Source organism: Sorex araneus, chromosome 1, assembly GCF_027595985.1.
Source record: "Sorex araneus isolate mSorAra2 chromosome 1, mSorAra2.pri, whole genome shotgun sequence".
Lineage (NCBI taxonomy): Eukaryota > Metazoa > Chordata > Mammalia > Eulipotyphla > Soricidae > Sorex > Sorex araneus.
In genome coordinates, this window is record NC_073302.1 from 402,227,348 (window position 1) to 402,251,145 (window position 23,798).

The 23,798-nt window shown below is 40.3% G+C and overlaps 1 protein-coding gene across 1 annotated transcript in view; it reads right to left on the reverse strand.

The window, feature by feature from the left end:
* CCDC146 (coiled-coil domain containing 146) overlaps positions 1–23,798 on the reverse strand; it is a 122,191-nt gene that overhangs the window by 9,233 nt on the left and 89,160 nt on the right. The window contains exons 9-14 of the mRNA XM_004602131.2: positions 20,399–20,494; positions 17,987–18,157; positions 14,101–14,189; positions 13,837–14,001; positions 10,903–11,127; positions 7,383–7,611 (exon numbers count right to left, since the gene is read on the reverse strand). Of these exons, the coding sequence (XP_004602188.2) occupies positions 7,383–7,611; positions 10,903–11,127; positions 13,837–14,001; positions 14,101–14,189; positions 17,987–18,157; positions 20,399–20,494 (975 nt within the window). The remainder of the gene's footprint in view (positions 1–7,382; positions 7,612–10,902; positions 11,128–13,836; positions 14,002–14,100; positions 14,190–17,986; positions 18,158–20,398; positions 20,495–23,798) is intronic.

Genomic DNA, 23,798 nt, shown 5'->3' on the forward strand with positions numbered 1-23,798 from the left:
GATCCAGCGCCGGCAGCCAATTCCACTACCCAACCGCCACCACGCTCCAGGCCACTTCCAAGACTGCGCAGCCAAGCCTCACACATGAATGAAGTCCCACGGGACCCAGATAATGCGAACCGTTGTGACCTTGGACTCTGGATTCAACGGGACCCAAAAGTAGAGACCCTCTTCCTGCTATCCCCCAATCTCCAGCGACTCGGGGATAACACCCATAAGCCACACCCTGCCTCCTCATTGGCCACCCTCCATATCTCAACAGCTGCTCCTCCCAGACGGGAGTATAAAATGAGGCCCCCATAGCCATGCCACCGGACTCTGCACCAGGATGTTTTCACTCAGGGCACCCCAGAGTGGGGCGGGTGAGAACCCTCCCTGCCCCAAGGGACCCAGCCTGGCAGCCAACCTCCACTACCTAACCACTGTCACACTCCAGGCCACTTTGTGGACCGACACATTATAAGACACTTCCTACCCACTTTCCATAATTACCACACCATATTTGATGGAATTTAGACAGTAGGCAACAAATCATAGAGTAATATATATATATGATTTGTATAGAAGATAGATATATATATGCGCTACCCGTGGCGTATTTGATATGCCAAAAACAGTAACAAGTCTCACAATGGAGATGTTACTGGTGCCCGCTTGAGCAAATTGATGAGCAATGGGATGACAGTGACAGTGTACAGTGATGATTATTATATTCATATGTTATATTGATATCAGATATCAATATATTATTTCAAAAGGAAAGATTAAAATTTGTATGGTTATATCAATAGATGAGAAGAAACTTTTGATAAGATTCAATACCCGTTTATAATAAAACTTCTCACTCAACAAAACGGAGATGGAAAGGACTTAATATAGAAAAGATATAATACAAAAAATTCACAGATAATGCCATACTCCATGGCAAATAAAGCCGAAAGCTTTTCTTTCAAGATCAGGCAAAGATAAAGATATTCACTCTTACCACTATTATTCAACATAATATTATAAGTCACAGTCACAACAGTTATATTAAAAAATAAATAAATTGAAGGGATTCAACTCAGAAAGGAAAGCCTCTTCAAGAAAATGATGCTGGGATCAACATGGAAAGTATCATGCTAAGTGAAATGAGTCAGAAAGAGAGAGACAGACATAGAAAGATTGCACTCATCTGTGGAATATAGAATAATAGACTATAAGACTAACACCTAAGAATAGTAGAAATAAGTACCAGGAGGTTGTCACCATGGCTTGGAGGCTGTTCTCTCATTCTGGGCAACTCAGAGAAGGGAACACCAAGTAAAATGTGGTTGTTGGTCATGTGGGGGAAAGATGATGCGGGCCGAATATAGACTAGATACAACACAATGGCCACTCAACACCTTTATTGCAAACCACAACACCTAATCAGAGAGAGAGAACAAAAGGGAATACCCTGCCATAGTGGCAGTGTGGGGTGGGGGGAGACGGGACTGGGGAGGGGGGGAGGATGTTGGGTTTACTGGTGGTGGAGAATGGGCACTGGTGAAGGGATGGGTTATCAAACTTTGTAAGGGAGAAACATGAGCACAAAAATGTATAAATCTGTAACTGTACCCTCACGTTGACTCACTAATTAAAAATAAACTATTAATTAAAAAAAAAAGAAAATGATGCTGGGAAAACTGGTTAGCTACAGGCAAAAAGATTAAAATTAGCCCATTGTCTTAATCATACAAAAAGTTCGTTTAAGATGGATGAAAAACCTGATGTTAGACCTGAATCCATAAAATGCATCAAGGAAGACAAAGGCACAAGTCTTCAAATCACTGACTTCAGAAATGTCTCAATTAGTCCATTCCATTAGCAAAGAAAGCAAATACAAATGGGACTATATCAAACAAATAGCTTCTGTACTTGGAAGGAAGCTATGTCAAAACTATGGTCAAAACAAAAAGACGACATCCTGGGCAGGAGAAAATATGGGAACACCACACATTTGACAAATAACTATATCCAAGCTATATAAAGCACTCACAAAACGCAACAGCAAAAAGAGAGAACAACATTAAAAATTGAGGAGAGAAACTGAATAGACACTTCTCTAAAGAACACATGCAGGAGGCCGAGAGGCAGTTGAAAAAGTGTTCATCATGTCTGATTATTGGGGAAATGCAAATCAGAATGACGATATGCTATCACATCACCCCAGTGAGAACACTTTGGAAGTTCCCACCAAAAGCCAGCAAAAAACCAAACAGCGTGCCTGGAGAAATGGGAGAGAACAAGTATATTATGCTAGTGGACCAAATGAGCTCAAGTTCCAGTACTGGGTCCAGAACAAAGAATAGAAAATCTAATGAGGGTTGGGACATTTGCAGGCAACTGGCAAGAGAGTACCGAAGCAGAAATTTCAAAGCTTGTTATTTTGCAAAGCAGAGTCTGAACCAGCTCAAGGACATGAACACATTTGTCATACATTCCCGGGTAACTAAGGTTATAAAGCAAGACTCTGACTGTCTGTCTCAAGGATATCCTGAATAGACTCCAAGGTTATGTTGTGTCTCTCAGAGTCAGATACCCCTTGGCAGGTCCTGCTCTCTGGCATTAGCTTGCTTGAAGTTAGCCTGTTTGAAATGGGCTCTTTTCCTCACCAATTCTATCAAAATGGTTAACAAGGGATGGAAGGAAGGAAACTTTATTCACCATTGTTGTATTAGAAATGGGCCCAGCTTCTGTGGAAAAAAGTATGGAGATTTAAAAGAATTTTTTAAAAATAGAGCTACCCTGTGATCCCATGAATCCACTTTTGTTATTTGTTCCAAGAATGCAAACATATTAAATTGAAAAGGTACCTTTTTACACCTGTGTTAATTTCAGTATTATTTATGATACCTAAGATATGGAAACCCAAATGTCCAACTACAGATGAGAAAATATATTATGGTGAAAATACACAGTGGAATGCTACTCCACTGTAAGAAAAATAAAATCTTCCTTTTGGCTACAACATAGAACACAGGGTGTCATGTTGGCCTAAATTAGTCAGAAGGAGAAAGACAAATACAGGATGATCTCCACTCACATGGAATATAAAACAACAAGCAAGAATAGACAGTAGTCAATGAAAACTAATATTTCAACTCTGATAATAGAAATGACATTCCCAAGCAGGACATAGGGTAAGATAGGGAAGAAGAAAATGAGAAAGAAAAGACCTAGGGACAAATGGTGGTGGAGAGACATTGTCACTATGGTGATTGTGATAGTGTAATAATATATGCCTATGCATAAATATCAACATAGTGTAAACCATGTGAACTAAATAAAATGATTTACAATTAAAAAATTAAAAAAAATCTTATTAACACCCCATCAGCTGTTGCCTTGTGGTTAAGGAATGTTTTTACTTATTTATGATTATTGTGAGAATGATGCATGTAAGTGACTACATCAGACAAGTCAGTGTAATAAGTCATACAAGAAAAAGCTGATTTGAATAGCCAGAATCTGTAAAAAACATGAGTGCCCTAGAACAGAAGACTGGTTAAAGAAACTTTGTTACATCTACACAATGGAATACTATGCTGCTGTTAGAAGAGATGAAGTCATGACCTTTGCATATAAGTGGATCAACATGAAAAGTATCATGTTAAGTGAAATGAGTCAGAAAGAGAGAGACAGACATAGAAAGAGTGCACTCATCTGTGGAATATAAAATAACAGAATAGGAGACTAACACCCAAGAATAGTAGAGGTAAGTACCAGGAGGTTGGCTCCAAGGCTTGGAAGCTGGCCTCACACACTGGAGGAAGGGGCAGCTCTGATAGAGAACGAAACACCAAGTAAAGTGTGGTTTGAGGACCCACACGGGATAGGAAATAGAGGCAATGAGTGGCCATCGTGTTTGGTCTCTAGCTGAAAACAGACTATAGACCAAACACAATGGCCAGTCATTGCCTCTATTTCAAACCATAACACCCAAAAGGAGAGAGAGAACAAAAGGGAATGCCTGCCACAGAGGCAGGTGGGGTGGTGGGGGTCAGGGTGGGGATGGTGGGAGGGATACAGGGAATATTGGTGGAGGAGAATGGGCACTGGTGGAGGGATGTAAACAAAATGCAAACACGAAAGTTCATAAGTTTGTAACTGTACCTCATGGTGATTCACTAATAAAAATTTTTTAAAAAAGAAAAAGCTGATTTGGGTAATCAGATATTACTTTGAGAAGCTTTATGCCATGAAACAAGACAAACTCAAAGAAATGGATAAATTCCTGGACTCCTACAATTTCCCAAAGCTGAACCAAGAAGACTTGAGATATCTGAACAGACCTATAACTATCAAGGAAATTGAAATATTAATCAAAATTCTCCCATAAAACAAAAGCCCTGGCTCAGATGGGTTAACTAGTGAATTTTTCCAAACCTTCAAAGAGGACCTACTCCCAATCCTGTTCAAGCTGTTCCAAGAAATTGAAGAAATACTTCCAAAGAGTTTCTATGAAGCAAATATCACCCTAATAACAAAAGCAGATAGACATCACAAAAAAAGAGAGAGAATTACAGGCCAATATCCCTGATAAATACAGATGCAAAGATCCTCAACAAAATACTATCAAATAAAATTTAAGAACTCATCAAAAAGATCATACACCACAATCAAGTAGGATTCATACCAAGGATGCAAGGATGGTTTAATATTTGCAAGTCAACCAACATAATATACCATATCAGTAAAGGGAAAGATAAAAAACTACATGATCACATCAATAGATGCAGAGAAAGCATTTGACAAGATCCAGCACCCATTTATAATAAAAACTCTCAGCAAAATGGGAGTCGAAGGAACTTTGCTCAATATAGTCAAAGCCATCTATCGCAAGCCTACAGCAAGCTGTATTCTCAACAGGGAAAAATTAAAAGCTTTCCCTATAAGATCGGAAACAAGATAAGGTTGCTCACTCTCACCGCTTCTATTCAATATATTACTGGAAGTACTTGCCAGAGCAGTTAGGCAAGAAAAAAGATATCAAGGGCATCCAGATAGGAAAAGAAGAGATCATGCCCTCACTATTTGCAGTTGACATGATACTATACTTAGAGAACCTAAAGCCTCTACCAAGAAGCTCCTACAAGCAATAGGTTTATATAGTAAAGAGGCAGGTTGAAAATCAATACCCAAAAGTCTATGGCTTTCCTATATACAAATAAGGAAAAAGAAGAAAGAGGTATTGAAAAATACAATACTGTTCACAACAGTGCCTCAGGAAATCAAATACCTTTGAATCAGCTTAACTAAAGAGGTGAAGGACCTATACATTGTAGAAAACTACAAAAAGCTACTTCAAGAAATAAAAGAGGACACTAGGAAATGGAGACACATCTTCTGCTCATGGGTTGGGAAAATTAACATTGTAAAAATGGCGATACTCCCCAAAGCATTAGACAGATTCAATGCAGTCCCTGTAAGATACCCATGACAGTTTTCAAAGGAATGGACAAAATACTCCTGAAATTCATATGGAACAATAAACCTCCACAAATAGCTAAAGCAATCCTTGGGGAAAAGAGGACGAATGCATCACCTTCCTCACTTCAAACTGTACTTCAAAGCAGTAGTAATTAGAACAGCATGGTATTGGACTAGAAACAAACCTGCAGACCAATGGAACAGAGTTGAATGTTCTGACATGGCCTCTCAAGTATATGATCACTCAATCTTTGATAAATGAGCAGAAAATGTGAATTGAAGCAAGGAAAGCTCTTCATCAAGTGGTGCTGGGAAAACTGGACAACTTCATGCAGAAAAATGAACTCAGACTCCTGTGCCAAGTACAAAGGCCAGATCAAAATTATGATTTAAGACCTCAATATCAGACCTGAATCCATAAGGTACATGGAGGGAAATGTAGGTAGAACCCTCCATGATATTGAAGCTAAAAGCATATTCAAGGATGTAACACCACTGACCAAGCAAATGGAAACAAATATAAACAAATGGAATTACATTAAACTAAGAAGTTTCTGAAGAAACAGTGACTAAAGTACAGAAAGAGCCCAGGGAATGGGAAAAATTATTTACCCAATATCCATCAGATAGGGGCTTAATATCCAGGATAAACAGGACACTGGTGGAACTTTGCAAGAAAAAAACCCTCCAACCTCATAAAAAAGGGGGAGAAGAAATGAGCAGAAACTTTCTCAAAAAAGAAATTCAAGTGGGCAAAAGGCACATGAAAAAATGTTCTACATTGCTAAGCATCAGGGAGATGCAAATCAAAACAACAGTAAGATATCATCTTAGACCACAGAAACTGACATATATCAAAAAGAACAAGAACAACCAGTGCTGGTGTGGATGCAGGGAGAAAGGGACTCTCGTTCATTGTTGGAGGGAATGCCGATTGGTCCACCTTTTCAGAAAACAATATGGACATTCCTCTAAAAACTAGAAATTGAGTTCCCATATGATCCAGCAATACCACTTCTGGGAATATATCCTGGAGATGCAAAAAAAAAAAAGTTCAGTAGAAATGACACCTGCACTTGTATGTTTATTGTAGCATTGTTTACAATAGCCAGAATCTGAAAAAAATCCGAGTGTACAAGAACAGACAACTGGTTAAAGAAACTTTGGTACCCCTACACAATGGAACACTATGAAGCTGTTAGAAAAAATGAAATCATGCAATTCTCGTATAAATGGATGGACATGGAGAGTATTATGTAAGTGAAATGAGTCAGAAAGAGAGGGACAGTCATCAAGGGACTGCACTCATCTGTGGAGTATGGAATAACACCACATGAGGCTGACACCCAAGGACAGTAGATACAAGGGCCAGGAATATTTCTCCATGGTTGGAAGCCTGCCTCCTGTGCTGGGAGAGAAGACAGCTGGGATATAGAAGGGATCACTAGGTTAATGATGATTGGGGGGATCGCTTGAGTTGGGAGATATGTGCTGAAAGGAAGCTATGGACCAAATATGATGGCCTCTTAGTACCTGTATTGCAAAAAATGAGGGGGAGAGTAAGAGGGAATGTGCCTATCACAGAGGCAGGAGGTGGGAAGGGGTGGGGAATGGGAGGAGGAATACTGGGAACATTGGTGGTGGAGAATGTGTTTCTTATGCTGGATCCAAAGCATCTGGATGAATGATGCTATACACTATGAGGAAACTGAGCTTGAATTGAGTCTTGGTGTGCCAGAAAAGGCAGAATATGCTTGATGGGAATGAAATTCTTTCAGATGCCTGAAGCACAGGCTCCACCCATAGCACAGCTCATGGATGCTCAGAGGGAGTAGGAATCACCTGGTTTGACACAACCTACAATCTAATCACGGAAAGAGGAAAGCAATCTTCCTAAGAGGTGTCTCAGGAGCACCTGAATCTCTCACCTGAGTCTGGAGCACTATTAAGTCAGCCTCCAAAGACTTCTTGATCGGCACTAATTTCTGGGCGACAAGAATCTGTCTCTGCTTCTCAGAAATCTTCAGTTTTAGGAATCGAACCTTCTCATCCAGGACATGCAATTCAATTTCCCCATTTAGCCTCATCTTCTCTTGGATATTTACTTTTTCATAAAAGATGCACACTTCTTCTTCCCGCTCTATCAGCTGAACACCACTGTGGGTCAGAGAGAGAGGCAGAGGATGAGACGGTGTGGAGGCCATTGTCTCCCTAATCGTCATGGTCCCCTCTGGGTTTGGATATAAAATATATATTACCATTGCAAAGTCCTAGGATACCATTGATGATTACCATTGGTTTTTCTAGGTAAATGTCACACTCTGGAGGTTCTCTGGGGAATGGGGAGAGAGGGTTGTTTATCATCTGACTCTAGTGCTGGCCATGTGGTTGACTCTGCAAGCCTCAGAGATTTCCTGAGAGTGGGAAATAATGCCATTTCCCAAGCAAGAGCAGAATAAGCCCAGAGTCTAATTTTCTGCAGACCCTTTTCCTGGACCAAGTTTGCCACCCAAGTTCAGCCAGAAGTACACAGTCCAGAGGCCAAAGAATGTGTTTCTGTAGTGGTTCTGCTCTCTGTTACTTGCCAAGTCCATTAGGTTCTTTTATAGTTGAATGTCTCTGATTCAAATGTCTCCATAAACAGATGAAATTCTGTCCATTGTCACTATGCCAGGGGCTAGAGTCCTCCTTATGAGGAGAATTATGGGGAAGAAACAAAGCAAGAAATCTCTTAACTCCAGCCTTGAGAATCTGACCAGGGCCTGGGAGGACACTACCTACATGTTTTTGTTTGTGTCCAGAGTCAAGTTAAACTTCTCCTCTAGTGCCCTCTGCAAGAAAACATACGCCAGTTCTTTAAAAAAAAGTGGAGCTAAAATAAATTAATAAAGAAAAAATGGTGCTCTCTTCAGGGTCCTCTCTAATGCCATGAATCTCCCAGAGAATGTCTTTCATTGTTTCCATTTGCTTCTTTCTCAAATCCTGTGTGCACATGGTGACCTGGGGACTAATCACTGCTCTATATTTTGTTTTATTTGCATTTCACTGGCTCTTCATAATCCAGCTTTTTAAAAAAATTATTGAATCACCGTGAGATAGTTACAAGCTTTCATGTTTGAGTTACAATCTCACAATGATCAAACACCCATCCCTCCACCAGAGCACATTCCCCACCACCAATATCCCCGGTATACCCCCCCTTTCCCATCCTCCCCCGCCTCCATGGCAGACAATATTCCCCATACTCTCTCTCTACTTTTGGACATTATGGCTTGCAACACAGACACTGAGAGGTCATCATGTTTGGTCCATTATCTACTTTTGGCACACATCTCCCATCCCGACTGATTCCTCCAGCCATCATTTTCTTAGTGATCCTTTCTCTATTCCATCTGCCTTCTTCCCTCCACTCATGAAGCAGGCTGCCAGCTATGGGGCAATCCTCCTAGTCCTTGTATCTACTGTCCTTAGGTGTCAGCCTCATGTGATGTTATTCTATGCTCCACAAATGAGTGCAGTCCTTCTACGTCTGTCCCTCTCTTTCTAACTCATTTCACTCAGCATGATACACTCCATGTCTATCCATTTATAAGCAAATCTCATGACTTCATCTCTCCTAACAGCTGCATAGTATTCTACTGTGTAGGTGTACCAAAGTTTCTTTAACCAGTTATCTGTTCTCGGGCACTTAGGTTGTTTCCAGATTTTGGCTATTGTGAACAGTGCTGCAATGAACATATAGGTACAGATAATCCAGTTTTTTTTTTGACAACAGAAATGAGGAGCAACTGATGTAGGCAGGTAGACGGGGAAGGGCCCTCTCATGGCAACGCAATTCTTGGCAAGTAATAAAACCAATAGCCCCAAAGTTACAAAGACCCCATTTTGTGGACACAGGAACTAAGGTCTGATAAAACCACCTGGTGCCAACAGACCCAGAGAAGGCCAGACCCCCTCCAGGAGAAGCTCCAGCAGAGGAAAGGAAAGAGAACCATCAACCACTCCCAACTCTACCCCCTTGGTAACAACCCTAGCAAAGGACTCTTACCTAAGTAAAAGCCTCAAGTGGTGAAGCTTGGGAAAACTCCTATAAAATCCACCTCGAACAAAGGAAGCATGCTCATATGCTGCCCAAGCTCATGTGCTGCTTGTGTCCATGTGGACAAACACATGTGTCACCCGCATCTCCCCTCTTGAGATATGTCCCCTCCCTTTCTCCCTCTCTCCCTCCCTCCCTTCTTCTCTCCCTCCCTTCCTCCATCCCTCCTCCCTCACTCCTTCCCTCCCTCTCTCTCTCCCTCCTTCTCTACCTACCTCTCTATCTCTCCCTCCCTCCCTCTATCTCTCCATCTCCCCCCCCTCCTGTCTCCGTCCTCCCTTCAGTCCCTTTCAGCCTATTCCTGAAAGTCTTTTCTGTGGGGAGGAAAAAGACCTGGAAGCTCGGGGTAAGGCCTAGGACTGATTTTATTTTCCTGCAAAGAGCAATTCCTCGTTCCAGCCTGAGTCCACAGCTCCCTGAGAAATTGGGTAGTGGGGATTAACTCCCATGCCTGGAAGACCAAGTGGATGTCAAGTGTGGCTTAACGGCCACCTAATGGGGCTGGCGGGGCTCTGGCCTGTGCAGGGGATTATCTGAAGACTTTATCAGTCCTAGTCTTTCCAGCTGGTTGAGAGGTGCTAAAGGTGGGTCAGGAAAAAGTGACCATCTCTCTCCTCTCCACTTCATATAAGCCACCTGTGAGGGCCTGCCGACTTCACAACACCACCACCTTTTATTAGTCTGAGGGCACAGAACTCTACAGAATAACATGCAATCGAGGTTTGGCAGAAGGAAACATATGCTCTCAGGTTGTAACTACTATAAGGCTCACTTTAAGATCTCTCAGATGAAGGACATAATTGTAACTGGAAAAGACATTACTCCTAAAGATCTTACTTGCGTAGAAAATGAACTGAGAGAATTACTTAACAAATATCACAGTAAAACCAAACCCTGTCTTAAAAACAGATACGGTGTTTGAGCATTGTGAAACTGAGACTTAAGCCTGAAAGCTTTGTAACTTTCCACATGGTGATTCAATAACAACAACAACAACAGCAAACAGATACGATGATCCAAAGACTGATTTAATACTAAAAGAATAGGAAGGCATCAGAAGTATCCTAAATGGTAATCTGGAGAAGGACTTTTTATTCAATGGAAATTTCCTAAGGTGGCAGGCAGCCACCTTCGAGATGGCTCTCTAAGGCAGAATTTCTTATTGTCAAGCAAAACATGCAATCAGCATCCTGATGCTCCCTTCTCAAAGGCTCTGAAACCACTTTATAAATGCCCCCCCCCAAACACTGTTATGTTTGCAGAGAAAAAGGGGCAAGATTTCTAAAGAGGATCACTGGGTGCTCTGCCCTCATCTGCCCTCATGTTAAGTACTTCCCTTTCTTGTTTACCTTTCATTTCGATGATGAACAGCTTTTTCATACTTTTTGCGCAGCTGTACCATCTCCTCTTCAATCATTGTGATCATACTGGCAAGACTGTCAATGTTACTTAACTGGGCCTCTTTCCTTTCTTTCATTTTCTGAAGTCTGGCCACAACTTTGCACACATCATTCTGCATGCTCTGTCTGATGGTCGTATTGTTGGCATATTTTAACATGGAATTTTGCAGCTTTCTTTAAAAAATAATGAGAGAATTATGCTTTTGTTTGTTATTTTAAAAAATAGTGATGACCTGAGAAACATAAGCGGCAGCAAAGTAGCTCTGGGTTTAGTATGTCCCTTGCAATAACAGTATTGGTAGTTAGGACAACCTTCATCATGGCACACTACAGAAATTTCTGTGATCTACCTGAAACTGAATTATAAGTAACTGTGTAACTGTGATCCATGGTGATCAACTAAAAAAAGTTTATTTATTTATTTATTTATTTAAGAGCAATGTCGGATCTCAGATTTATTTAAATAAAATAAAATTTAAATAAAATAAAATGAAAACTTTCATGCTGAGTGAAATGAGTCAGAAAGAGAGAGACAGACATAGAAAGATTGCACTCATCTAGGGTATATAGAATAACAGAGTGGGAGACTAACACCCAAGAATCGTAGAAATAAGTACTAGGAGGTTGACTCCATGGCTTGGAGGCTGGCCTCACATTCTGGGGAAAGGGCAACTCAGAGAAGGGATCACCAACTATAATGTAGTCGAAGGCCATGTGGGGGAAGGGAGTTGCGGGCTGAATGAGGGCTAGAGACTGAGCACAGTGGCCACTCAACACCTTTATTGCAAACCACAACAGCTAATTAGAGAGAGAGAACAGAAGGGAATGCCCTGCCACAGTGGCAGGGTGGGGTGGGGGGAGATGGGATCGGGGAGGGTGGGAGGGATGCTGGGTTTACTGGTGGTGGAGAATGGGCACTGGTGAAGGGATGGGTTCCCGAACTTTGTATGAGGGAAGCATAAGCACAAAAGTGTATAAATCTGTAAATGTGCCCTCATGGTGATTCACTAATTAAAAATAAATTAATTAATTAAAAAAAGTTTATTTATTTATTTATTTAAGAGCAATGTCGGATCTCAGATTTATTTAAATAAAATAAAGTTTATTTTATTTATTTATTTATTTATGTATATTTTTTAAGAGAAATGTCACATCTCAATCCTCTTTCCATCCAGACTAGAACATTATCCTTTGAGGTCATAGTCTTTGCTGCCCTAAATTATCAAATCAAGAGACAGTAGCAACCGTTTTATTGCCCTGCTATTCTCAGAGTCCCAGTTCTCTTTGCTTTGTTTTATTTGGTGTTAACATCCAGAGATTCTCAGGGGTTACTCCTGGTGGTGCTTGTGGGACCACATGGGATACCAGGGATTGAACTAGGTCAGCAGTATGCAAGAAAAGTGCCCTACTCGTGTTTCACCATTGTATGGCTGAATCTCAAACATAAAAACTTTGTAACTCTATCTCACAGTGATATAATTAAAAAAAAAAGTAATGTGGAGTTCATGCCCAATTCAATCAGCTGAATCAATGCTAAACAAATAGCAGTACTCCTACATTGTTAAAAAAAAAAGGAAAGAAAAAAGAAATAAAAGTGCCCTACACACTGTATTATCACTCTGCCCCCCCACACCAAATTCTTTTAAGGGCAGAGAGACTCATAGCTTATACTATTGCTTATACTAAGTATAGTATCATAGTAAATCCTGAATGAAAGCAGGCCGTCTATAAAAGATATTCTATTCCCATGTGAGATGAGGACTTGATTAGAAAATCAAGTTTTCCTTTCACATCAATCCCTCCTCCTGCTACCTCTAACCCTCTTTTCTCTCTGAACCCCAACCCCCCATAGGATGTCATTTTGCAATATTTTAAAACTTTATTTTAATTTAAATTATTTATAATAGCGCTGTCCTCCCATTGTTCATCGATTTGCTCGAGTGGGCACCAGTAATGTCTCCATTGTAAGACTTATTACTGTTGCATATCGAACGAATATACCATGGGGAGCTTGCCAGGCTCTGCCGTGTGGGCGGGATACTCTTAGTAGCTTGCTAGGCTCTCCGAGAGGGACGAACGAATTGAACCTGGGTCGTGCCTGTGCAAGGCAAACACCCTACCTGCTGTGCTATCACTCCAACCCAAATTATTTATAATATCTATATAAAAGGAAACTGGAAAATGATAGCCATCAGAAAAAGTGCAGAGCCTCTAGCTTTAGTACATAGATAAGAAAGATAAGAAAGAGGCCAACAACTCTTGTAAATAGTGACTAAAAACAACCACTTGTGGACCACACCTGAGAGTTTTTACATAGGTTTGCTTATTCAATTAGAAAGTCCTATCCAGTGAGAGCTATTGGTATGGGTAAGGACAGTGAGACCAAAGAAGTAAACTGTCCAAGGCCACACTACTGGTAAATAGCAGGGGTGGGATTTGATGTAGAAAGTCACCTCTTTAAGCCCCTGGGCTTGACTCCCCCAGTCAGAGAACATCCAGCTATTCAAATATATAACCAGGTGATACTATTTAATAAACATTTAATTGTTCTTCTAACTTTCAATAAAAATTATAAAGTCAAGGATTATATTTATATTTTTATGATTTCATTTATATTTTTATTGGGTAAGTAAAAAATCAACATAGTAAACACGCTTGTATATTTCAGCCTTTTGTTCACTTAAATAATGGCTCCCAAACAGTAGAAGTATAAGGAATCACATCCAGATGGTTAAGTTATATCTGGAAAGTCAGGACTTTGACAAAGTACTTCTCTAGCTTTGTAAAAGATGATAATTTTTTATTTTGTTGTCTCCAAGATATTTAAGAGTTCAGTGAATCAGAAGACAAACTTTTGAAAGGGTGATAGAAAGGGTAACTTACCTTTCCTGTGTAATTGCACTGTTTCTTAAAATTTCCAATTCATTTTGTGACATTTTATACCTTTCTTTAATTTCATTTGCTTTCTGGTGAACTCTTTGAAGCAACTTAACAAACTTATTTCTTTCATTACGAACAGAGTCATACAGTTTAGCAAACTCTTTGAGTCTGTGAAAACACAAGCATTTTTAAAGCCTTTGAAATGAAAATCCTTTCCCTCCTCCCTCCCTCACATCTAACTAGAAGGTCATCAGGCAATTCTTTTACCTCCGATGAATTTCATGCTTTCTCTTCTTGTATACACTGATTTCAAGATTTTTTGCTTTGATATCTTTAGTACTACTGCTATGTTTTTGCTGAAATGTAAAAAAAATGATGTGTGACATTTTTTTTAAAAGTCTGGCATTTGTTGGAACATTATATGACTGAAACCCAATCATGCACAATTTTGTAACTGTGTATGTCATTGTTATTTAAGTAAATAAAAATTTAAAAGCCCACCATCACCAATATAAATATTGTCTTCCTCATTCTATCTCCTTGCCATGCAAGAAGAAAAAATATACCTCAGCTAATTGGGTTGCATAGACCAGTGGGGAGGATAGGGAAGGAGAATGGAAAATGGAAAATGACCTGATCTGCTAAAAATATACCTATCTGCCTTACCCTGGGGATAAAGGAATAAACAAGGGATAGAAAGAGTTAGAAAGGCAGGTGGGAAAAGCCTGTGCAACTTTGTTTGAGGGAAACTGAGGAACTTCTGAGGAAGCTAAAATGGGGCCATGGACAGCACAGCGAGCTTGGTGAATATAGTTTGTGGGCAACAGCAGAGGGAAGAGGACTTGGGGTACGTTTTAATAAATATATGAATCAAACCCTCGGTGGTATTCTTTGAGAAACTTAAGTCATGACATGAATGTGCCCATTCTCCGGGCACGTGTGTTTCTTCCATCTTGAGGCACTATGCTGAAGCTGACTGTGTGAGGTAAACACTGATTGCACACATATATTTTAAAAACCAAGTAATAGTTCTAAAACCCTTAAAATATACTGAGTGTGAAGTACTGGCTATGTTTCTCAAATGTAAAGTAACTTGATCCTTTCTCTAGGATAAGAAATATTACTCTGGCAACATATAAGCTCATTAACGGCCATGACCCAGAGACTCACAAATAAATCTTGGACAAGAGTCACAAATTGCAGAGACACATCCAGACCCCAAAGTCATCATCCAGTTAAAAATTTAACTCCACCTCTATCACCCTATTTAAATTTTAGAATTCATGGAGTGACATCTCATTCTCTAAGCAACTGATGTACCAGGAGTGGCACATCACATTTGATGGGGTATAAAGTATAAGGCAACCGACTTGATAAATATATATCTATTTATATATATATTTGCATATATATATACACATACACAAGGATCAACCTTAATGTATCCAGGCTTAGCTAGAACAATCTTCACACATTTTCCTCTAAGGAAATAGTTTTTGATCATTTTTAGCAGATGCTTCATAACAAGCAATACAAAATAAATTATTTAGGATCTGTCTTTGGGGTAGGCTTGAGTGGTGATGGTAAAATTCGAAATAATATGCCAGCCCAAGCTCCAAGTGGACCCGGCCACTGGAAGTCACGCCCTCGACCCACCCTCGGCGCCATCTTGCCACAATCAACAGAGAAGCGGCCAGGCATTCTGGTGAGCAACACGGCCCGGAAAATGCTCCGGACCCGAATTGGGGCCAACAACACCGGGGAGCCGGAAGGTGGAGGTGCAGCCACAACACCTTCTCCAGATGGAGCCCTGGCGACACTGAGCAGCAACTAACATGGCTCTGGGATTCGGGACGGGGACACATCCGAGCCGCGCGGCCTCTAACGCAGCTGCTCGACCTTTTCTAAAACCTGAAAACATACAATCTTTTAATGGAAAACTAATTATCAAATGCTTCCTTAGTAGGGCTATCTTGTTTGGGGGTATAACTCCCACAACAATAGTGAGTTTTGTGTTAAAATATGGAACGTAATCAAGGTGAAGAGAAAATGAAGTGAAATTCATCAATTATACAGTTGGGGTGGGGGGCGGGGGGTATACCGGGGATCTTGGTGGTGGAATATGGGCACTGGTGAAGGGATGGTGTTTGAATACGGTATAATTGAGACATAAACCTGAGAACTTTGTAACTTTCCACATGGTGATAAAATAAAAAAAATAAATAAAGGGAGCTAATAAAAAGAAATTCGAAATAATGGTGGTGTGAAGGTGTAATGGTGGTGGGCTTGGTGTTGAAATATTGAATGTAATAAATTATTGTGAACAACCTTATAAAAATAAAAAATACAAAACATTTAAAAATCATATTAAACAAATATTTGATGACAGAAGTCAGAGGAAATAGTTTTTTTTCCCTGTCTTCTCTCAAGGACTGTGAGAGAAAAACACAGTCAGCATAAGTAGTTAGAAAGAAGTAGGCGTCAAGAACAAAAAGACAGGGGCCAGAGTGATAGGTCAGTTGGCAGGGAGTTGCCTTACATGCAACTGACCTACGCAGGTAATTGCCAGCACTCCATTTGGACAAAATGCACTGAATCAGCTACATTACTCATAAACCTAGAAAATACTGGCGTGAACCAGTGACTTAGGGTATCATGGCTTTAATTTATTTATTATTAAAATCCTGGCATTGGATTTAAATTATACTGGCTAAAGAACTTGGTAGGGAGAGCTTTTTGAATACTATAGTTCTTCAGTTTCTCCTACTCAGAAATTTCCAAACTTATTTGAACCTATCCCACTTTATTTCTTTCATACTAGATTTTGTTGAGGTGCTTTGATTTATAATATTGTTGATGATACTTTCATGCACACATTGTTCTAATAACACATGCACCATCAGAGTACCCATTTTTTTCCATCAATGTCACAAAAGTCCTTCCCATTCACTCCTTTATCCCCCAATTTCCAACAAAACTTGATTCTATGGATCAACTTTCCAGTTCTGTTGCCTTTGGCCATTTGCTGATACCTTACTGTATATCTTTATATTCCACATAGGAACAAGAACATTCTGTGTCTCTGACTTCTACCTGACTCCACTCAGCCTGATACCCTCAAAAGCCATTGACATAGCAGAAAACTACGTGATTTCATACTTTTTCACAGCTACATTGTATTCCATTGTGTAAGCACTCCACAACTTCTTGATCCACTCATCCAGAGTTGGGCAGTTGGGTTGTTCCATGCCCTGGCCATTGATTATACTAAATGCTATAATGAACATAGGTGTGCCTATATCCTTTCCAATTAATGTTTTTGTTTTTTGAGGGGAGATGTCAAGAAATGATATAACTGGATTGTTTGGGGCCCTACTCCTCCATTTTCAGAAAAATCAAGCACTCAGCGATACAGCTTCCCTGGAAACCTATATCCTTTAAGCTAACAAAATTATAGCAATGGTAGCACTGTAGCACTGTCCCGTTGTTCATCGATTTGCTTGAGCGGGCACCAGTACCATCTCCATTGTGAGACTTGTTGTTACTGTTTTTGGCATATCGACTACACCACGGGTAGCTTGCCAGGCTCTGCCGTGAAGCTAACAAAAAGTGTCCCTAATTGATATGAGAGTACTACTGCCCCCTGGATCATTCCATGACCCACCGTGGGCCCTCTTGGGAAAGGCTGTTAGATCAAAAACTTTTCCCACTCATGACCTCTTTCCACTGAAGATCTCCAGAAAGGAGATCGGTGCCAAAGTATCTTGGATCCATAATGGGGTTGATAATCATATTGAATGGCCCCTACAGGTTAAGGAGTGAGGTCCTAGACCAATCAGAGTGAGTGGGATGGGAGGTGGTCAGACACAGATGACATGTGGCCAGGGTATATTGATAACCTCATCAATTTAGAATTTAGAATAAGGTGCTCTCATTATTTCCCCCAAATTGTCCCCGACTCAGTCTTTGCTCTTGTCATAGATCTAGTGCTCTTCCCTTGTAAATTGCTAATCTTGGGATGATTATTCAGGGAACTGCCATATTTGCCAGAACTTGAAGGGGACTTACAGAGATGAGTCTCCATGAGGACTGTGTTATGTGAAATCACCCAGAGCTCTCGAGTAAGTAATGGAGGCTACAAGCATGCAGATACCTGAGCTTTCAAGTAGTCCTTGGACTTTTGCTCCTTCTCTTCGAGTTTGACTTGAGTCATACGGATGAGGTTGAAGATCAGATCTCGTATGTGTTCTTGCTCCTTTATAAGCTGGTTTTCCTCTGAAATTTGCTTTTCTACTACCTTAGATTCAGCTTCAGAGAAGACTTTCTTTTGAAAAGCACAACATCATTTATTTATTGGAAAGAATGTATTCAAGTTAGTATCTTAGACTACATTTTAATTTTCTTCTTATAACTCATTTTTGTAAAACATAAAACAAAATCTGTATACTCCAAGTGCTATTATTATTATATAAAATAATTCATAACAGCTGTTAGGAAAAAATGAAGTAATGAAATTCACTTATAAATGTGTGGACGTGGAGAGTATCATGCTGGGTGAAATGAGTCAGAAGGAGAGGGACAGACATAGAATGATTGGATTCATTTGTGGAATATCAAAAACATAGTATGAGATTAATATCCAAAGACAGTAGAAACAAGGTCCAGGAGGACTGGTCCATGGTTGGAAACCTACCTCAGGTTCTGGGGGAGAAGGCAGTTGGGATAGAGAAGGGACCACTATGACAAAGAGTTGGAAATGACCACTCTGGATAAGAAATGCATGCTGAAAGTACGTAAAGGAACAAACATGATAACCTCTCTGTATCTATTGCAAACCATAATGCCAAAAAGAGTGGTGGGAGAGGTGGGAGGGGGGTAGGGAGAGAGAGGAGAGAGAGAAACAGAAAAGGAGAGAGAAGAGACAGAGACAGAGAGAAGTGCTCGCCATAGAGGCAGGCTGCGGGGTGGTGGGAGAGAAACTGGAGACATAGGTGGTGGGACATGTACAATGGTGGATGGATGGGTGTTGGAACATTGTATGACTGACACCCCATCATGAATAGCTTTGTAACTGTGCATTTCACGGTGATGCAATTTTTTTTAATTTTATTTTTTTTAATTTTATTGAATCACCATGAGATAGTTACAAGCTTTCATGTTTGGGTTACAGTCTCACAATGATCAAACACCCATCCCTCCACCAGTGCATGTTCCCCACCACCAATATCCCGGGTATGCCCCCCATTTCCCACCCTCCCCCTGCCTCTATGGAAGACAATATTCCCCATACTCTCTCTCTCTACTTTTGGGCATTATAGCTTGCAACACAGAGACTGAGTGGTCATGATGTTTGGTCCATTATCTACTTTCGGCACGCATCTCATCCCAACTGGTTCCTCCAGCCATCATTTTCTTAGTGAACCATTCTCTATTCCAGGTGATGCAATTTTTAAAAAAGTAAAAAAGAACATGTGAGAAACACATAACCTGCTGAATATGATAAAGCTTTTTCATATTCAGACCATATTTTCTTTTCAAGAACTTTCGAAGAGTCAAAAAAGCATGTTTAAAAATATTTTGCTAATAGTTTGACTAAAGAAAACACTTAATTAGACATTGTAAAATAAAACACTGGCTATTTAATATAACTCTCAGTGCTACTATCTGTCTTCATATTATTTATGTTACAGTTCCTTCTTCATTTTGATTATTCTGTTCGGAGCTGTTCTCACAGCTTCCTGTCATCCTACTCTACCAGTAGCTTTGTTGTTTATTTTGGGGTGGCCACACTGAGCAGTGCTCAGGGCCTGCTCCTGGTCCCGTACTCAAGAACTCATTCCTGGTGTTCCTTGGGAGAACCAAATGCATTACTGGGGATTGAAATTGGGCTCAGCTGTGTGCAAGGAAGGACGACTTCCCACTGTGCTATCTCTTAGGCCCCTGGGACCTGCCAGGGGCAAAAATAAAACAAATTCTGTTTAAGTAACTAGTAGTTTCATGGGTTCCTCTCCCCACATTCTAGAAAACGAGCAGTTTAGTCCCTCTGGGCTGACTCCTGCAGGCCTCCTCAGCTGGAGATCCTGACCAAGTCACTGTTTGGGGAGGAAGTTTCTAAACATCCCCAGCAGATGTGCCACCTTTGAAAACCCGGTAGCAACTTCTGAGCTAAAGGTCTGGATTTCTCTCCAAATGATTTCTGTAACTGCTTGTCTTGAAAAATAAAACTGCCTCTCAAAGTTTAACATGGCCATAAGATTCTTTCTGTATCCTGGACAGAAACCCACTAACTGGGAGACTGCTCAATTGCTGACCTAACCAGTGATCCCTTTTATTTTCAAATCTCTTGAGTTTGTATAATTTTGCGGGTTCAGATACGTCCTTTCCTCTCCAAGTTTAATGTGGTGCTTGCAGTGGACTTTGAGAAATCAGCCCAACCCACAATAAGTAGAAAAATATTTCATTCGATGATTCTTCTCTTCATGAAGTTTTACAGAGCACATTTAAAAACATAATGATTTGAGGTTCATCATTCTTAGACAAAGGTTTAAATGAATTGATATTAAACCTGTTGGATGAAATTTCTCCTTGCTGCTTCGACTTCTTTACGGAGTTCTCTTCTTCTATCAGAGAGTATCGAATCATCCTTAGGAATAGCTTCCAACTGGACAAAAACATCAAAAGCAGCCATTTGGATAAATAAGAAATCCTTCATACCATATTGGCACCTCTGCCACATACCTTTTGAAAATAGTGAGCAAATTTAGTCTCAATATTATAAGAACTGTCTATTTAGGCTTAATATTCCTCATAAAGCCATGGAAAATTGAAATAGAAGGATATACCAAAAGTTTATAAATTACCAGCTTTAAACTTTCCACATCTTTTTTCATCTGGGAACAAAACAAATCTTAATCATAAGCTGCTAATATTAGAAGGCATTGGCTATATGCCATGGAAGGTCCTAAGTCCTGATATGCTTGATCTTATTTAATCCTCAGAATAACTCCACACAGTGATGATTGATATTACCTCCAATTGTAATAAGGAGGAGAAGGAAGAGTAAAGACTTTAAACAGCTTGTCTCAAGGGTGCAAACTCTGATGCAAGTAGAATCAGAGCTCATGATCTTAACATGCATTTTACTTTCTAACTCATAACAACAGGCATAGTCAAATGATATTTATTACATTTTTAATTTGAAATAATTTATTTTATAAATTAATATGAATTAATTTTTAAAATCAGAATTAATTTGTAGGGTCTAGAAAGCAAATAATTGGGTTTATTTATTAACATTTGTCATTGTCATCCCATTGCTCATTGATTTGCTCAAGCGGGCACCAGTAATGTCTCCATGAATATGCCACGGGTAGTTTGCCAGGCTCTGCTATGGGAAAGTTATTGCAAAGAGAAAATTTCCTTAACTTTTTTGGAGGAAGGGGTGGGTTTAGGGCCATGTGCTCAGGGCTTGCTCCTGGCTCTGCAGCCAGGGATCTCTCCTGGTGGCTCAGGGGACCATATGGATGCCAAGGATAGAACCCAGATTGACTGAATGCAAGGATAATACTTTACCTGCTGTACTATTGCTAAGGTCTTCCTTAACTATTTTTACTGATACCTAAAATGTCACCAAATTTATATAGAGGTGGCTTGCACTCTGACCTCTGGCAAGGTATTTCAGGGAGGCTGCAACATCTCAATATTCAAGCTCTTCATCTTTGTGGCCCTATTAGGAATGAGCTTGTCATACCCTTCATGATGAAGAAGAGAGCAGAAAGCAGGGCAGTTGATGGACAGAATTCCCACACAAGGATACAGGAAGGGTTTTCTAGGGATTTAACAGTGTAACTGATCTCAGGTTTCCAGTTGGATGTTTATTCTAGAAGCATGACATAACTTGAATCTGATGTGGTTCACTTTTGACTAAAATGGCACTTACTTCTAAGGCTGAGTGCCTTCTAGGTTAAAGAGTAGCTAAAATTTTGCCCTGAGAGGGGAAGATCAGACTGCTTAGTGATTCAAAGCTCCCTTGACAGGATTATTCTGAGGATGGTGTTATGCTTTCAAAGTAGCAAAATGTGTGTGCAATGGACATATAGCATCCATGAACCAGAGCATCTTCCATAGTAGGACTCTACCTCTCAGCCACCTTCTCTCGCCCTAGTCCTGTGGCCTCTCTTACGAACAGAACTCCAGCTCCATTGTTCATAGCTGCAGCATATCTGGGTGTCCTCTGATATCTTTGCTGCCAAGAGTGATCATATGAGCCAGCAGAGATCTGTGGAATATAGTGTCTATCTGCCCAATAGGTCTTTTGGAAAAGGACTTTCCTCTTACAAAGACAGTGAAAACAAAGTCAGTTGCTTATTGTGTGATATTTGGTTTAAGAATAGTAGCTGTTTCTGTTCACAGTAGCCAGAATTTGGAAACAACCTGAGTGCCCAGGAACAGATGACTGGTTAAAGAAACTTTGGTACATCTACACAATGGAATACTATACAGCTATTAGGAAAGATGGAGTCATAAAATTTGCTTATAAGTGGATTGACATGGAAAGTATCATGCTAAGTGAAATGAGTCAGAAAGAGAGGGACAGACATAGAATGAATGCACTCATTTCTGGAATATAAAATAACATAATATTAGTCTGACACCCAAAGACAGTAGAGATAAGGGCCAGGAAGATTGCTCCATTGTTGGAAGTCTGTCTCCAACAGACTTGTTGGAAGTTGGGGAAGAAGGCAGCTGGAATACAGAAGGGATCACTAAGTCAATGATGGTTGGAGGGATTGCTCGGAATGGGAGATGTGTGCTGAAAGTAGACTAAGGACCAAACATGATGGTCTCTCACTATCTGTATTGCAAACCATAATGCCCAAAAGTAGAGAGAGCATAAAAAGGAAATTGTCTGCCATAGAGGCAGGGGGTGGGGTAGGGTGGGGGTGGCATGAGGGATACTGGGGACATTGGTGGTGTAAAATGTGCACTGGTGGAGGGATGAGTGTTTGATCATTTTATGACTGAAACTCGGTCATGAAAGCTTTGCATGTATCTCATGGTAATTCCAAAAAAAAATAGACTAGTGGCTGTCTTGTGACCCTAGAGGAAAAAAATGAGTGAAAGAAGTCAGGGAAAAGAAGCACAAGGCTCACACTGCCTTGGGTGTGCACCCAGCAGCACACCGAAGACTGCAAGCTTGATGCCCTGCACCGCTCCACATCAGTCTTCCAGTAACACCGCCCTGTGAAGCCCAGAGGCAGAGTGAGTGACAATCTCCAATGCACCACTGCCAAGTTTGTGTGCATACCACAAGGGTGTGAGCCCAGGCACTGTAACCAAATGAGGGGAAATGCTAAGAAGGTCCTGGAATTCTCACTAGATGAAACTGCCCAGGGACCCAAACTCCGGACTTTGTATTATGTGAATAAAAGAGCTCCCTAATGAATGAAGACACTGTAATTGGGTGACTGTTAATTCCTACAGCCAAATTGTAAACAGATGTGACTTTCTTTTTCTTCTTTGGAGCTATGTGTGTAGTGGTTTGGGTCACACCCAACAGTGTTCAGGAGTGACCCCTGAAGATACTCATCTGTGGTGTGAGGTTTTCGAAGGGGGGTGAAATTAAGGCAAGTGCCTTAGCACTCTGTACTTTATCTTCAGCCTTATGATACAACTCTTGGAAGGAAAACTTCCTGAGTTAATCTGGAAAATTTCTCAGATTAGAAAATTTTGTGCTTAGAATTAGCACAGTTTTCACTCAGTGTGTGTGTAGGGGAAGTGTATTAACGACATCAAAGTTCAAATTATGTTCTAATCCAGAGCTCATGTAATTTATACTTAGGAATCTTAGAGTGTATGCATCAGCAGATTAGGCAAGTTAATTTATTTCAGAGCTTTGTTTTATTTTTTTAAAGAGTAACATTATATAGTTAAAAAAAACCCTACTGGGCCAAGGGAGAGAGATC